Here is a 16,920-nt window from a genome sequence, read left to right on the forward strand (position 1 = left end):
TAAAATTAGTGATGCCAAGATTAAAGAGGGTATATTTGTAGGCCCTCAGATTCGCAAGCTTATAAATGATGAGGACTTTGAGGCGACAATGGATGAACCTGAGCCAGCGGCCTGGCATGCATTCAAAGATGTATGCAAAGGGCTTCTGGGAAAGCACCAAGAGTCCCAGCGAGAGCGTAAAGTGGAGAGGCTAATCAAATGCTACCAAGATCTCGGATGCAATATGTCACTGACGATACACTTTCTTCATTCTCATCTGTCCTTCTTCCCAGAGAATGCAGCAGATGTGAGTGATGAACATGGAGAGAGGTTCCATCAAGATATAGCGTCAATGGAAAACAGGTACAAGGGAAAATGGAGTCCTGCTATGCTGGCTGACTTCTGTTGGAACCTGAAGCGTGACACGCCTGAGACGTCTTATAAAAGAAGAAGTAAATAATAGATTGTAGGTTAATACATCATATAAAGCTAACAAACATGCCGATTCATTATATATTAATTAAATAAATACAATGAAGACATTTAATCTGACTTTGGGAGCAAAATACATTTATGGAACCTTGGAAATCTCTATTAATTGCATAATTATTAAAACAGCGATTTACAAAAAATTGTGACGTGGCATGAAATTTTTGTTATCAAATTTGAATTCAGCACACTGAACTTCATAATAAAACGCACATGAGAACTATGTTTTTTTCTTAATCCTGAAATTTGTTGTACAGTGTTATATTGCGTATATCAAATTAAATTAAAAATCAAAAGTGCATTAGCTTATGTCACTTGTTCTCGCGGAACCCTTAAGGACCTTTTGCGGAACTTTGGTTCCGGGGAACCCTGGTTGGGAAACTCTGGCCTAGACAGACAAAAGATACACCTTCTTAGTGCGAACTTGTATTTGATGGAGAGGATTTGGCTTTATCGCCGATGTCAAGTGTAGTTGAAGTGTTGAAAAAAATACACGATTTCATGAGGATAGCAAATATTTTGGTTCTGGATATACGTGCTTATTTCGGGCATGACTGATGTGGTATGCTTATGCGTTCTTATATATACATTTCTTACTTATCATGGGTTTTCTTAAAATCACATAGGTTGGGAACATTTTGCGTCGATAATGTGAAAACGTTTGCATACGTACGCATTAGGAGGTTACCTGAGATTGAAGACATCGTTTCCTCGTGCGTCGGATGGTACAGTCCTGCTAAAATCTAATATAGTAATATAGAAATATATATATAATATTTGAATATTGTTTTATGAATCATTACAACTCTTCCTTGTTTTATCGGTTTGAACGCGTTTCGAATCTTCTTATTTCGAACTGAAAGAGTTTGTTTACAAATAATAAGACACGGACCGAGCGACAAGGAGTAAGGGACAAGAGGAACAGGAGTGTTGCAACCTTGGGTGTTGCAGTAGATTCCAAGGTAACTTCTAGAGGCTTTCGATGCAAGCCGTATTTTTTTTATAAAACTGGTTCACATATTTATTGGCCCATAGTTGATTTGTGTATGAGTGTGTTGTAGATGGTGTCCCAGCGTAGTCGGCTGTTAGGCCATTTACCCAATATTTATATTATTACTGTGAATTCTTATCGTTAAAAGGTATATAAATGTATATTGATTTATGTTTACGGATTAAAATATTATTATAACATTGTTTTTTAGTCATCCATTCCAGGATATTGTTCTCCCCATTCCAGGTGGCAGTTTATTATTGCTGTTGCCATACTATTTTCGATAAATATGTGGTTCCAGACAGTAATCAGTTTTCTCAATTTTGCTCTCAGTAGAGAAATCTTTGTAGTTTATTATTTTTGCACGTAATAACAATAAGTTTATTTGGCAATGAGTCAATATTAATATACATGAAGTGCAGATAATGAAAAGAACACAGTTTGAAATAACAACAACAATGTTACAATGTTACAATTACAATTACCATTGTAATGAGAGTTTTGGGACACTATGTGTAAGATTATTATATTTTTACCATTTTCTTTTATTTTGCCATAAACAGTAAAGTTATTTTGTAGTGGTTTTGTGTTGGGTTTGCTTACTTGGTGGAGTTTCGAGGGCAGTCCTCACAGCCATAGTGGTCTACCGCTGCTGTCAGTCCTGCTGTTCCTCCTTGCAAAGGCCAGTTGGTCTGATATTGTGTTTGAAGAAAACCCACTGATGGCGGTGTAGCCTGGCACTGGGGGTTCATCTGGCACCTTCCGTAGAAAGCTGTCCAGTGCATGCTTGAAACTGTCCACTGAGCATTTGGTTTTCTCTCTCACCTCTTTTGGGAATAAAATTCATGGGATAGATGTTTTAAAACCAAAAAAAGAAATGAAAATCCTATTGTTTACTATACTAGAAAAAGTAGATATATTTTTTTAGTAACATCTTTGGAATCAAAGTGTAATAGTGTTATATAATGATCCAATATATACATGTATATGACTTAAGTGGAGTAGGAGACAGAGTAGTCTTAGTCTGAGTTTATTCCTGACTAGTTTTGCAGGTATACCTGCAAAACTAGTCAGGAAGAAACTCAGACTAAGACTCCCCTGTTTCTTTCTCCACTTACACCTGTCAGAATGTCTCAACATATATATATATATATACATAAATACATACATACATATACACATATAATTTAATGGTATCTATCCGTTTTCAGTTGTACTGTTAATCTGACTTCTTTGAAAGCACCCAGTGGTCAGACTAATCAATAAACTTCAGTTGTCTAAACACAAAAATATTGATTAATATATAATCAGTGTCACATAGTAGTCCAATAGTAAAACTTTACCACAAAAAGTGAAAATTATTATTGTCCAAACTGTATAGATACCCAATTTTATTAATTCTGTGGCATCACTTTGGTAACAAAGTGGTAGTAAAAGCCTTAATCAATTGTAAAGTGCATGAAAAAAGTGATATACACACAATGCAATGGCTACCTTGCCCTTGTCCATATTATAGTATATACATATAACAAAGGCTTTTTCTCCCTTACAAGGGAGGTAGCCAAAGTCAAAGGGCATAATGCTACTCCCACCCATTTCATCCCCACATACTCCACTCCCATTCACACCCCTTCCTTCCTCTTATCTTGGCTCCTCCTGGATGACGGGTCATCCCTGCATCTTGGCCACTGCCATGGGTCAGAAGCAGTGTCACAAGACACAGCACATCCACAGCAAGGCCACTTTATTAAATTGGTGACCCCCCCCCCCTCTCCATCCTCTTGTGCAGAAAAAGAGAAGATGGGGAGAAATCCCCTCAGGCTTCATCAAATTATTTTTTTCACATATACTTCTACACCTCCTGTCGCCGACCCACTCCCTTTCATGCATCACAGCATCATCCATTTACAACCACTCTCCATTCAGCCCTATCTTCTGTCTTCTCCTGTCCTTCCTCAACAAACATTCCCCTCTTTCCCAATGCCCCTTTTACCCTATCCATCCATCTCATCCTTGGTCAGCCCCCTCGTGTTCACTCCTTCTATAATGCTTTTAATCAAATCTAGATATTATGAGATGCGATGGATTTAGCTGATCATAATGTCAATACAAGGACTATGTGTTTCATGAATTATTTTTCACAACCAAAAATAATGATTTGTATATGGTGTTGATAATTGTGCTAAATTTTTATCTATTTTGAGTTTACCTTTTAATGATGTTTTAAGAAGGAAAGGATATGGAATAATAGAATATTTTTTCAATATATGGTAAGGAATGTGATATATAGGTTTAAATGGAAACCATTAATTTTTATATTATATTATTGGTGTTCTCAACTCTGTTGACTTAGGGGAACCTGTTAGGTATGATAGAGCAATTTTTATTCATTTATCTATTTGTTTCTTTATATCTTTTTATATTTTTTATTTATTAATATTTTGCACCAAGTACTTAATTAGATTAATTACTTACTGCCATGTCTTTGCAGCAATGTCGGACAATGAAGTGGAGAAGTTTGAGATAACGGATTATGACCTGGAACATGAGTTCAACCATCGAGGGAGGAGGTTAACAAAAGAGCAGCAGATCTATGGTATCTGGGCACAAGGGAGTGATGGAGAAGAAGTAAGAATATAATGAGGACTTTTTGTAATTATTCTTACTCATAGCACTCATCATTGTTACTATTATTTTTTTATATTGTTCTTATTTAAGACCATATACTTTGATGTTTTGGTAGGTTTAAGTAACCTATTACATATCAGAATATTTTCTTTTGTTGTATATTTTTTATTCCCAAATGTAACTCGAGTATTTGTACAGGAAGTTGAAGAGAAGGGGCCGCCCCAGCCCAGAATACTTCGGGGTGGAATGAGCTTCATCTGTGCCGGTGTGCAACAGGCAGGCAAGAAGCCCAAAGAAGATTCAAACCAACAGGAGGGGGAAGAGGAAGAGGAAGAACCTGAGTTGATGCCAAGAGTAGGTCTTGGAGGAGGTGATTCAAGGTATGTTTTGTATAAGACACATTTTCAAAACATCAGTTGTCTTGCTAAATATGCTACAGAATGTTTGGAGGTAGAAAAATATCACTGGAATAATGAGAAAGTGTGGGTTTTACTTACTGCTGTCACTACACATAGTATGATTACTAGAATTTCACTTGCCCCAAGGGTTGTGCCATTATTAGGAAGAGGAATAAACCTAGGTACTCTGTCTTGTTGCATTGCCTCTGACCTTGGCAGAGGGCAGGAGACATAGATGAATCTTCATCCACTAGGAGCTAAGTTGTCCTTGGTATACAGATAGATAGTATTAATATATATCCCACAAAATACCATAAAAAGACAAGTCATATATGATTAGATTTAAAAATTTGCTCCAAGCAGTCCTTGACCATTAACTTGCACTGTCTTAAGTCTTATGAACCCTTGAGCTCTAATTGGAACTGATGTGTGGGTGCAATATTTTAGATTGTAATGCAAATGAGATCTTGTTCAGTACATGCAGTCCTGTGTTGCACAGAAGCTCATCTTGTATTGAATCATGTACTGTTTTTGATTTAGCTGTCTCACTTAGGTGGGCACCATAAAAAAAAAAAAACATAAAAATTATAGGCATATGGTTCTATTCATGGGCTCTCAACCCTACTCACCAATCACGAGCACAACAAAATGTAAAAAAATATATATATATCTTGACAGCACACATCTATAAGAACCAGCCAACTGTACCAGACAGTACATACATATTTACATATACCAAAGGCTTTTTCCCCCATACAAGGGAGGTAGCCAAAAACAAAGGCATAAAATCCACTCCCACCCATTCCATCCCCACATACTCCACTCCCATCCACCACCCCTCCCACCGTCTCTCTTATCTTGGCACCTCCTGGATGACAGGTCATCCCTGTATCTCGCCCACTGCCCTGGCTCAGAAGCACTGTCACAAGACACAGCATGAAAGGGAGTGGGTGGGGGGTGAGGGAGTATGTGTGAAAAATAAATTGATGCAGCCCGAAGGGATTTCTCCCTGTCTTCTTCATTTCTGCATGAGGGGACAGAGAGTGGGGGTCGCCGATTTAATGAAGCGGCCTTGCTTTGGATGTACTCTGTCTTGTGACCAGACAGTACATACACAAAAACACATTCATTACAAAACAAGCTCTAACAAGACCAGTCACCAAACTTCTTATTCCATCAAACACCCAGGCAGCCTATCAGAAGAAAGGGGGGGGGATCCCAAAAGACATCAACCACATGATTGTAGGTCCCCATCCACCACTAACACATTACCAGTACATAATAGACCTGGCTACATCACAGAAACTATCCTAGATACAATCATCAAACAGAAAACACCGAATACCTCAACTTATTCTGCTCCACTACTAAGCTACCAGAAGAGGCTGGATGACCGCATTGTGAACAGCTGCCCAGGATGTAACACTTCACCCCATACCATACAACACATAGTGGAAGACTGCATTATACACAATCATGCACGCAAACAACACAACATACACTCTATAAAGGATTTGTGGGAAAACCCAGTTTTGGCTGTGGCATTCCTTGGGGAGACTGGACTGCTCGGACAGACAGTCTAGGGAACGACAACAACAACAACAACTTATTCTGCTCTAGCCTAGCCATACCCATACAATTACTCACTATTTCTTCCTTGAGTGACCAATGAGCCAATCTGGTGGCTGTTGCAAGTGACATGGGGAGTTGTGGGTCCCCTACAAGAGACTTGGGACAATGGATTGATTGATTGTTATTTTCCAGCAATAGATTAACATTTCTTGAAATAAGGGTGGCCAAAGCAAAGTGTGAACCCACCCTACACTTATCTAAAACCTCTCTATATATTAATACATACATACATATACCATTTTTTTTTTTTTTTTTTTTTTTTTAATTATTATTATTTTTTTTTTTTTAGGAATGTCCCTATCCCTGTCACATTTTTGTTGCCTTTTACAACTCAAGTGGGAGCACTTGGTACTTCCTTTATGTTTTTATTTTGCTATGTATAATACATACATGCATGAGGAAGTGGATAGCTTTTGGTATATGGGGTCACATGTAGCAGGAATGGGAGTGGAGGTGGCGATAGATTGTAGATTGAGAGAAACAAGTAAGTGCCTTGAGGGATTAAAAAGTGTAATGAAAAATAGATATTTATGAATGGATGCTAAGAGGAGATTGCATGAAGGGGTGATTGTGCTGACAGCACTGTGCGGGGCAGAGACATGGAACATAAGGGAGGAAAAGTTTAAATGTGTATAAGATGAAATGTCTGAGAAGTATGGCAGGGGTTACAAGGTTGGATACGGTGAGAAATGAAGAGGTGAGGAGGAAAGCAGGGGCGAAAAAGGAGATGAGCAATAAGATTGATGGAGTATTGTGATGGTTTGGACACATGGAAAGAATGAGTGAAGAAAAATTAGTAAAAGAAGTGTGGAAGGCAGAGGAGGATGGAGTGAACAGAAGGGGGCGACTGATGATTAAATGGATGGATGGGGTGAAAGGGGCACTGAGCAAGAGGGAAGTGTCTGTTGAGGAAGAAAAGGAAAAGGCAGGAGATAGGGGTGAGTGGAGAATGGTTATGTATGGATGATACTGTGATGAATGGAAGAGAGTGGGTGGGGGATGGGGAGGTTAGGGAGTGGTTATATGTGAATGATATTTTGACACAGCCTGACGGGATTTCTCATCTTCAGTGTATCTGCATGAGGGGATGGAAAAGGTGGGGTTGTCAATTAAATGAAGTTGCCTTGCTGTGAGATTGCTGTGTCTTACTACATTGCTTCTGAGCCAGGGGGATGGGTGGGATACAGGGATGACCCATTGACAGTGAGGAGACAAGATAAAAGGGAAGGAGTGGAATGGGTGGGGATGAAATGGGTAGAAGTGGAATTATGCTTTTTGACTTTGGGTATCTCCTTGGTAAGGGAGAAAGAGCCCTTGGTATATGTATGAATAATAGTCAGAATGCACATAAATTTTTAGATACCTAACGTGAATATTTATTTTCCAGTGATGAAGAGGAACCTGTCAGAACAAATCTTCCAACTTCTTATGGTGGACAGAAAACCCCTTCCTCCTCTTCCTCCTCAGGCTTCTCTGCTGCAAGAAGAGGAGATATGGGTATGAGGCGAGGAGGCATGGGAATCATGGGCAGAGGAGCAGGTGGAGGAGGAGCACTAGGTAGCCACATAGGTGAATGGGAGAAATACACAACAGGTATTGGAAGCAAACTATTGAAGAAGATGGGTTATGAAGAAGGAAAGGGCTTGGGCAAGAACCTGCAAGGTATATCAACACCTGTAGAAGCCAGCAAGCGGAAAGGGAAAGGAGCCATCGGATTTTACGGATCAGAAAGGAATGAAAGGTCCCTGAAGGACTTTCCAGTAAATGATTTGGATGAAGAGGAGAAACAGAAGTTCAAGGAACAGTTGCAGCAGTGGAAGAAGAGTGGGGATCTAAAGAAGAAGAACATAAGGTATATTTATAAGAGTGCTGAAGAGGTCATTCAAGAAGGGAAAGTTAAGAAGGTGAAACCCACCAACGACAGCCACATCACAAAGACCAAAGTGATTGACATGACTGGTCCGGAGACGCGTGTGCTTAGCAGTTACCACGCTATTGGTGGCCAGAAATCAATTGGGGATGAATATGAAGAGATTAAGAAGAAAAAGTATGAGCATTTTGACCTGCCAGAACTGTTACACAACCTACAAGTTTTATTAGAGAAATGTGAAGATGACATTGTCCAGAATGCTCGAGTTCATGACAGGGAAAACGATCGCATTGTACATTTGAACCATGAGCGAGAGAGGTATGATGAATTACTTGAGAGAGAAGAAAAAGAGCTTAAGAGTTTGAATCAGGCATTGAAGCTTGTTGAAGAACTACAGACCCGGCACTCAGATTCCAACAACCCTTTGACACTCTCTGAAGCTTTTGATATCTTCAAGCAGAGCAAACACGAATACCCAAAGATTTACTCGTCCTATGAAATTGCCTATCTTGCACCCACTTACATCACTCCGCTTCTCAAGGAACTCCTCAAGACATGGAACCCTCTCTCTGACCCCAAGGCTCACATTGGTGTTTTTGCTAGCTGGCAAAAACTGGTCAACCTTGAGGGTGATATGAGAAGGTTGGAGGACCAGCCTATGGACCCATACCACCACCTGGTGTGGGAGTCATGGGCCGCTGTTGTGAGGTCAACTGTCATGGGTGTATGGGAACCTAGGAATAGTGGGCCTCTTATCACCCTGCTGGAGGAGTGGGGACCACCTATAGTGCCATCATGGATCATTGGGCATCTCTTACAACATATCATTTTACCAAAAATCAACAAAGAGGTTGAGCAGTGGGCTCCAGTGGAAGACACTATTCCCATTCATACATGGATCCACCCATGGCTTCCCATTCTTCAGGACCGTCTGCAAATTGTTTACCCTGTCATTCGACAGAAACTCGCCTCGGCATTGGTGCAATGGCATCCGTCTGATAGATCAGCCAAGATGGTTCTTCAGCCATGGAAGGGTGTATTTTTAGATACATCTTTGGCAGCTCTCATACAAATGAGTATCCAGCCCAAGCTTGAGATCTGTCTTAATGAAATGTTAATCACACCCCACAATCAGAACCTGGACCCATGGCACTGGTTCCTGGACTGGGATGGTCTTCTACCTCCACAGATCTCTTTGGATATTCTCGAGAGGTGCTTTTTCCCACGGCTGTACCAAGCCATGGGTGCATGGCTCTCGAACAACCCAAACCATCACGAGGTCATTGCATGGTACAAGGGCTGGCGTGATCTTATTCCACGGTCTGTGGCCAATCACCAACAGGTGAAGCAGAAGTTCCAGCAAGCACTAGAGGTTTGCTGTCGAGCCCTCAGCTACCAGCCAGGTGCCACTGACCAATTCAATCTCCTTATGGCAGGGCTTGGCAACATATCTGATCCACCACCTCCACCTCCACCAGGTTCTCCCCCACCACCACCACCAACTCAAGCTAAGGACTGGGCCGATATCATCAGTACAGCACGAAGGGAGACTATGTCAATGCGTGAACTTGTGGAACGACGTTGTTTAGAGCGTGGGGTTATATTCCTCCCAATACCCGATCGTAACCATGAAGGACGACCTGTATACAAATGTGGAAGGTTTAACATATCATTCAACAAGAACGTTATTTATGTACAAACGGAAAGAGGTTGGACACCCCAGAGCATAACAACACTGATCGATGAAGCATAAGATGGAATCTGGCTGCTGCATCCCAAAAGAGAAGAGCTTTGTCATAAAATTTCTCTTTCATAATTGGGCACCACTGATAGAAATATATTCATAAATGAAAAAAAAAAAGTAATGTGCAGATTAATTGATTGGTTGAATTGGTTTCAATTCCTTGTCTTGTGAAATTCAAGATGTGAGCAGGCTGTCTGGAGCAAGGTCATAGTGAATCTTTCTCATGGTGCTAAAGTTGAGTAATCAACTGGATAAAGCCATGAGGAAGGTTCTTTGGAAGGGAGCGGATACACATGTGCCATCACTTACTGATTCTTTACATCAAACTAAAGATCACTGGGAGGCCCACTGTGTTCTCTGACTGCTTGGTCATGACTAAGAGCAGATTTGATTGAAAGGTTACAATTCCAGTTATTCTGGAGTCAGATTTCACATATGTGTACATAATTGACTGTAAATTTATATACTAGGAATGAATGTATGAACATTTTAAATTACAAGGCATGTTTAGGCATTCTTAATGTTGGCAAAATTGTATTAAATATAATTTTTATATTGAAATAGTGTATCACTTGTTCCTATCCTGCAAGATGGACAGCAAAGCTGCCCATTCTTAACCACTTCAGTACAACTCAAATTCTCACGTGCAGCATTGGATGCCATATGTAAATTGCATCACACTTCTTGCATTGTAAAATGTAAAGTCACTGCCATATTACTCATTCTCTTTTATTCTGAGTAATAATATACACAGAAACATAATCAAAGCAGTTAACAGAATCCAGGGGTAACTCATGTACAACTACAAAAATATATACCATATTTTACGGCTTGCAAGATGCTGCATCTTGGAAGACGCACCCTAATATTTGAAAGAAATTTCTAAGAAAAAAAAAGTCATTCTCATACAAGAACACATTCACCATATACCCGACCACTGAACACAAAAATATAAGAAGCAAGGATGACACGTATTGGACGTATTGTTTACATTACGAAATCACTTGTCCAATTTTGTTTGTATGGCGATGATACTGGTTGGTGATTAGTAAATATACTATACATTTTTCATTGTCCAAGGGTGGTTTTATATTCATAAAAATAAAATAAAAATTTCAAAAATATGGATGTAGATATATAAAACTCCACTGCCGAATCATTTTTTCGGTAGGCGGTGGTCCAAAGTGTCTTTCTGCTGCTCTTTTACATTGTTCTTTGGCATATCGTACAACTTGTAGCTTGTATACGATAGTATAACTAAACCATTTTGATGAACTAGCCATGGGTGATAATTTCCAGAAGAAAAAATCTTATGACACGTGTGATAGCCTGGTGGTAACTGATAAAGGCACCTGGCATTTGCGTGCATTCGTGTGTATGTGTGTGTGTGTGTTGCTATGAGACGAGGGAACGGCCCATTTTCTCCACACGCCGAGTAGGCTCCAGGAAGTATTGGAAATACTTGTAACAGCTAAGTACTGAGTTTACATCATATAAAAGGTTGAATTAAATAGTACTTAAGCTAACATCATAGTGTAATGACTCAACATACAAATCCAGGTCGCTATCGGTCAAGTGTCCAAGCTTACATGAGCCTGGGTGTTGCCTTACAATACAACATTCATCTTGGAAGACGCATCAGCATTTTTCATGGTATTTTTTAGGAAAAAAAGTGCGTCTTGTAAGCCGTAAAATACGGTAATCAAGATGCCAACACCGACATTCTCACATACCCACTCACGCCTCATTATGCCTATGTAGGCATCATTGTACTGAAATGGCCTGGCAACTCCTGTAACCTCCATCAGGAGGTGCAGCCCTGAGAGGTTGAGACTTGGTCTTCAGACTGAGCCTAAGACATCTCCCCATCAACTTCATATGTTTTTCTAACACCTTCACACATGGAGAGCTGACAAAGAGTGCCTGCTCCCCTTTCTCTACCACTTTCTGTTAGTGACACTGAAATAGTCTCACACTAATACGACACAGACAGCAGTCTGAGGTTTCTTCCCAGAGAAATATGTGGGAGGTTCCAAGAAGCATTACCAGCAACAGTGGTGCTACAGGTTACTCACTTGGTGAAATTTGAGATGGCAAGACATGGGAGGAACTTCAGTCCTTCCATTTGTTTACATTCATATATATATATATATATATATATACATATAATATATATATATATATATATATATATATATATATATATATACATGTACATGTATATATATACATTACTTTTTTTTTAGGAATGTCCCCTGTGGGGCTACAGGGAGAAGGGTGCCTGGCCCCAATCCCCGTCCCTTTTTTCTCTCCTCTTACGATCCAAGTGGAAATACTTGGTCATCCAGGAGGTGCTAAAATAAGAGGGAGGGTGGAGGGGAGTGGAGTGTATTTAGGGATGGAATGGTTGGGAATGATTTTATGCCTTTTTCTTTTTGGCTATCTCACTTGTAATGGGGAAAAGGCCTTGTTATATGTATGTATGTATATATATACATGTATATATGTATGTATATGTATACATGTATATATATATATATATGTATATATATGTATATATGTATATATATACATATATATGTGTGTATATATATATATATATGTATATATATGTGTATATACGTATATATATATATGTATATACAAGTATATATATGTATATATGTATACATGTATATATATATATATATGTATATATATATGAATATATATATATATATGTATATATATACATATATATATACATATATATATATTAGTAAAGGGGGGAGCAGATTCTCAGTAATACACGTGGAGTTAAAATGACAGCATTGTTGTAGTTGTTAAGTTTTTTCTTCGTATTTTCGATTTTCCTGATAAGAGATTTTCCATTAACTGGGTGAATTGAAACTAGGTCTCTATATTCTTCCATTTTTTCTTATTTGACATCGACGTTTCGTCTTAAACAAGACATTATCAAGATATAACTGAAATAACAAAAATTACATGGTAACAGTAAAGGTACTAGACAATATCAAGATATAACTGAAATAAAAAAAATTACATGGTAACAGTAAAGGTACTAGACAATATCAAGATACAACTGAAATAACAAAAAATTACATGGTAACAGTAATAATAAAGGTGACAAATTTGTAAAAATAAATACGAAGACTTACAGGTATTTAAAGAGAGGAAGAAGGGTGTGACAATCCAGAGATGACAGAAGTATATATACCTAAGATCAGGTCAGACGAAGGGGGGGGAGGGACAGACAATAAGGACCTCAGAGGTCAAGGGTAAGGGGGGGAGGGTTGGGCGGGTGCGGTCACCGAGGGTGGGGGAGGAGGTGGAGGTGAAGGGAGAGAGAGAGAAGGGGTAGAGGGAGAGGGGGGATTTTTATTTCTAAATAATGGGATAGAAGAGATTACATTGCATTGAATGTTAATAACCAGAGTTTTGTCCTTAATGTGGAAGGCTTCGAGTAGTAGTAGTCTCCTAGGGTCATTGCTCGATCCAATAATTTTGGTGTTGTTGATCAAATCATCTCTCCTGAGTGCAGCGTTATGGGAACTCCTATGGTGTTCTTTGATTGCTCCCTCTTGTAGGTGGAAAGTTAGGCGATGGCTGACTTTACATCTAGTAAAACCATATATATATATATATATATATATATATATATATATGTATATGTATATATATATATATATATATATATATATATATATATATATATATATGTATATGTATACATGTATACATATGTACAGTATATATATATATATATATATATATACATATATATATATATGTATATATATATATATACATGTATATATGTATATGTATACATGTATATATATACATGTATATATATACATGTATATATATATATATATATATACATGCATATGCAAAGGGCTTTTTCCCCCTTACAAGGGAGGTAGTCAAAGTCAAAGGTATAAATCCACCCCGACCCATTTCATCCCCATATACTCCACTCCCATTCACCAGCCCTCCCTCTTTTCTTGGCTCCTGGATGACAGGTCATCCCTGCATCTTGCCCATTACTCTAGGCCAGAAGCAATGCAGCAAGACAGCTAGGCTGCTTCATTTAATCAGCGACTCTGTCCCCTCATGTAGAAAAAGAGAAGACAGTGAGATATCCCTTCGTGATCCATCAAAATACCATTTATACATACTCTTCCTTCCCCCACCCACCTCCTTCCATGTATCACAGCATCATCTGTACACAATCATTCTCCACTCATCCCTATCTCTGTCTTCCTTCCTCAACAGACATTACCCTCATTCCCAATGCCCATTTTACCCCATCCATCCATCTCATCCTTGGTTGCCCCCCTCATGTGCCTATCACACCTCTTTTACTAATCTTTCTTCACTCATTCTTTCCATGTGTCCAAACCATCCCAATACCCTTTCATCAACCCTATCTCCCAACTCCCTTTTCAGGTCCTGGAGCTGCAGCGTCTACGTCGTGGGACTCCCCCCCCCCAACCCCAAGAGTTGGGGGCCAAACGGCAGCAACTACCCCTGGCCACCGGCTCTACGCAGGTGGCACCGATCCCCAAGAGGAGCTACGCCTACCTTGGGGAGTACCACAATCCTTTTTCCCAACATGCAATATTACGTTTTTTCTGCACTGAGGGGTGATTTTCCGGCGATCACCCCTCTTCTTCTACTTTTAGCTGGAGATGTAGAGAGCAATCCTGGGCCCACCACAAAATACACATGCCCAACATGCTCTAAACCCATTACTTCGAGCAGACAGACGAAGGGCTCAGTTCAGTGCAATATGTGCAAAAACTGGGCCCACCTCACTTGTACAACACTTGCTGACACAAACCAATACACAAACACTTGGACATGTTCTACCTGCCCTCCAGTAACCCCACTACCACCTCCCCAACCACAACCAGCACCCTCACCCACTCCCAATTTCCCTCTGCCCTTACCCCCGATTAGTACTCCCCTTCCTTTGTCCCCGATCTCTCCTTTCCCCCCCTCTGACCCAGATCCTACACCTTCCCCACTACCACCCCAACCTCAACCCCAAACGGCAACATACAAAACACACATCAACATATTACAACACAACATTGACGGTATTAACACAAAAAAACATGAACTTGAACACTTTCTTAAACAACACAACATACACTTTGCGATTTTACAAGAAACAAAACTAAGACACTCACACAAAACACCATCATTTCATAGTTACACCACCATCAGACCGGACTGATGGCTATGGCGGTGGACTCATCCCCCTGATCCACCACTCCATCTGTTTTGTGGACACAAGTGCCACAACCAAAATTCTCCTCCCTACCACAGATAACACAACAGAAATCCAATCCATTCGAATCCGCACAGGCAACAAATCAACACTGACAATAGTTAACATGTACATTCCCCCCCCCCCAATCATCCCCCACAGTTCCAGACACCTTCAGGCCTCATTTTAGCCAACTAGCCTCAATCCCCAACCTGATCATGGGTGGAGACTTCAACGCCAAGTCGTCTGCCTGGTATGTCGACAACCCTGACACAGACAGAGGGCTTGATATACAGACTCAGTTTGACTCATTGACTATCATGAACAACACACATAATCATACACATATCCCACACCAAGCCCTCTACACTCCCTCCTCTCCTGATATCACCTTTTGCTCCCCCTGCCTAACCCCAACAACATCATGGAGAGTGGTCGGAATCCTTGGCTCTGACCACCTTCCAATCATCATCACCACCAAAACAAGATGCACCCCAGTTGGCCACAGACACACTTACACCAATTACAAGAGAGCTAACTGGGAAGCTTTTACTGAAGAGACAGAACAACATTTTGAAACACTTAACAGTACACCAATCACAAACATAAACAATGCTGTGCACACTTTTAATACAATCATACAAAATGCAGACAAGAGATACATCCCTAGAGGCAACAGAAAATCACACAACCCCAACTTCACACCAGAAATCCAAAGCCTCATCAGACAACGTGACACACTTAAACACGGTACCCCCACACCTATCCCTCAAAACATAGCAGACCAAATACAAACACTAAACACTGTGATTGCCAATAAAATACATGAACAAAAAACACAAAATTGGCAAAACTTTATCAATACACTTGATCACAAAACAAACACCAGCAAATTGTACAAAACACTCAACAGCATTACAATATCCAACAGTAACACTACACGCTCTCACGCAGCAATAATCACAACAACAGATAATCTACCCTCAAACAGACAACAGGCAAACGCACTCATACGTCATTTTGCACAGACAAGCCATCTCACTTCTCACCCTGACGACCGACGCACCATTCGACGTAAGAAAGACTTTCCCACAGACTCAGACTATATACCCTTCATAGACAGTCAGACAAAACTCATAATACATAGTCTCAAGCACTCATCTGCCTGTGGCCCTGATAACATAAGCAACATCCACCTAAAACACATTGGACCACAAGGTATACATGCACTCACAAACATTGCAAACTACAGCTATTCACACAAAACTATACCCGACATCTGGAAGCATGGTAAAATAATCACCATTCCAAAACCGAACAAAGACCCAACAATCCCAACATCGCACCGCCCAATCACACTTCTCTGCACCCCCTCTAAAGTCATTGAACGCCTAATACTTAAACTTGTCACACCACATATTCCCCTTGCTGACTCACAACACGGTTTTAGGCCACTACACTCCACAAACACTCTTCTGACAAACCTCACACAAAGAATTTTAGATGGCATCAATTCAGATAGGCCCCACCAAAGAACACTTCTTATAACATTAGACATTAGTAAAGCTTTTGATGCTATCCCCCGCCACAACCTAACAAATAAAATATATAACACAGACATGCACAATAACACCAAAAGATGGCTGGCCAATTATCTGGCAGGTAGGAATGCTTACGTGTCATATAATGGCCAATCATCGCACATCAGAAACATTAAGAACGGAGTACCACAGGGCTCAGTTCTATCCCCCACACTATTTAATCTATACATGCATGACTTACCCACGCCAGACACCTCAGAAATACAAATCTCTTCCTACGCAGACGACATAACAATCACATGCACACATCGTAACACAAAGCTGCAGAAATAATCCAGCCATACCTTGACACACTCAACACATGGTTCAT

At 40.0% G+C, this 16,920-nt stretch overlaps 1 protein-coding gene across 1 annotated transcript; it reads left to right on the top strand.

The window, feature by feature from the left end:
* The first annotated feature begins 1,187 nt into the window (after nucleotides 1-1,187).
* On the top strand, nucleotides 1,188-10,292 carry sip1 (septin interacting protein 1). Its single transcript, XM_076190968.1, has 4 exons — nucleotides 1,188-1,430; nucleotides 3,951-4,087; nucleotides 4,286-4,467; nucleotides 7,505-10,292. The coding sequence occupies exons 2-4, from the start codon at nucleotides 3,953-3,955 to the stop codon at nucleotides 9,738-9,740; spliced, it is 2,553 nt and encodes an 850-aa protein (XP_076047083.1). The 5' UTR covers nucleotides 1,188-1,430; nucleotides 3,951-3,952; the 3' UTR covers nucleotides 9,741-10,292.
* Nucleotides 10,293-16,920: the final 6,628 nt, after the last annotated feature.

The sequence above is a fragment of the Oratosquilla oratoria genome, chromosome 9 (genome assembly GCF_046742065.1).
Source record: "Oratosquilla oratoria isolate Oo_2021 chromosome 9, ASM4674206v1, whole genome shotgun sequence".
In the NCBI taxonomy this organism is placed as follows: domain Eukaryota; kingdom Metazoa; phylum Arthropoda; class Malacostraca; order Stomatopoda; family Squillidae; genus Oratosquilla; species Oratosquilla oratoria.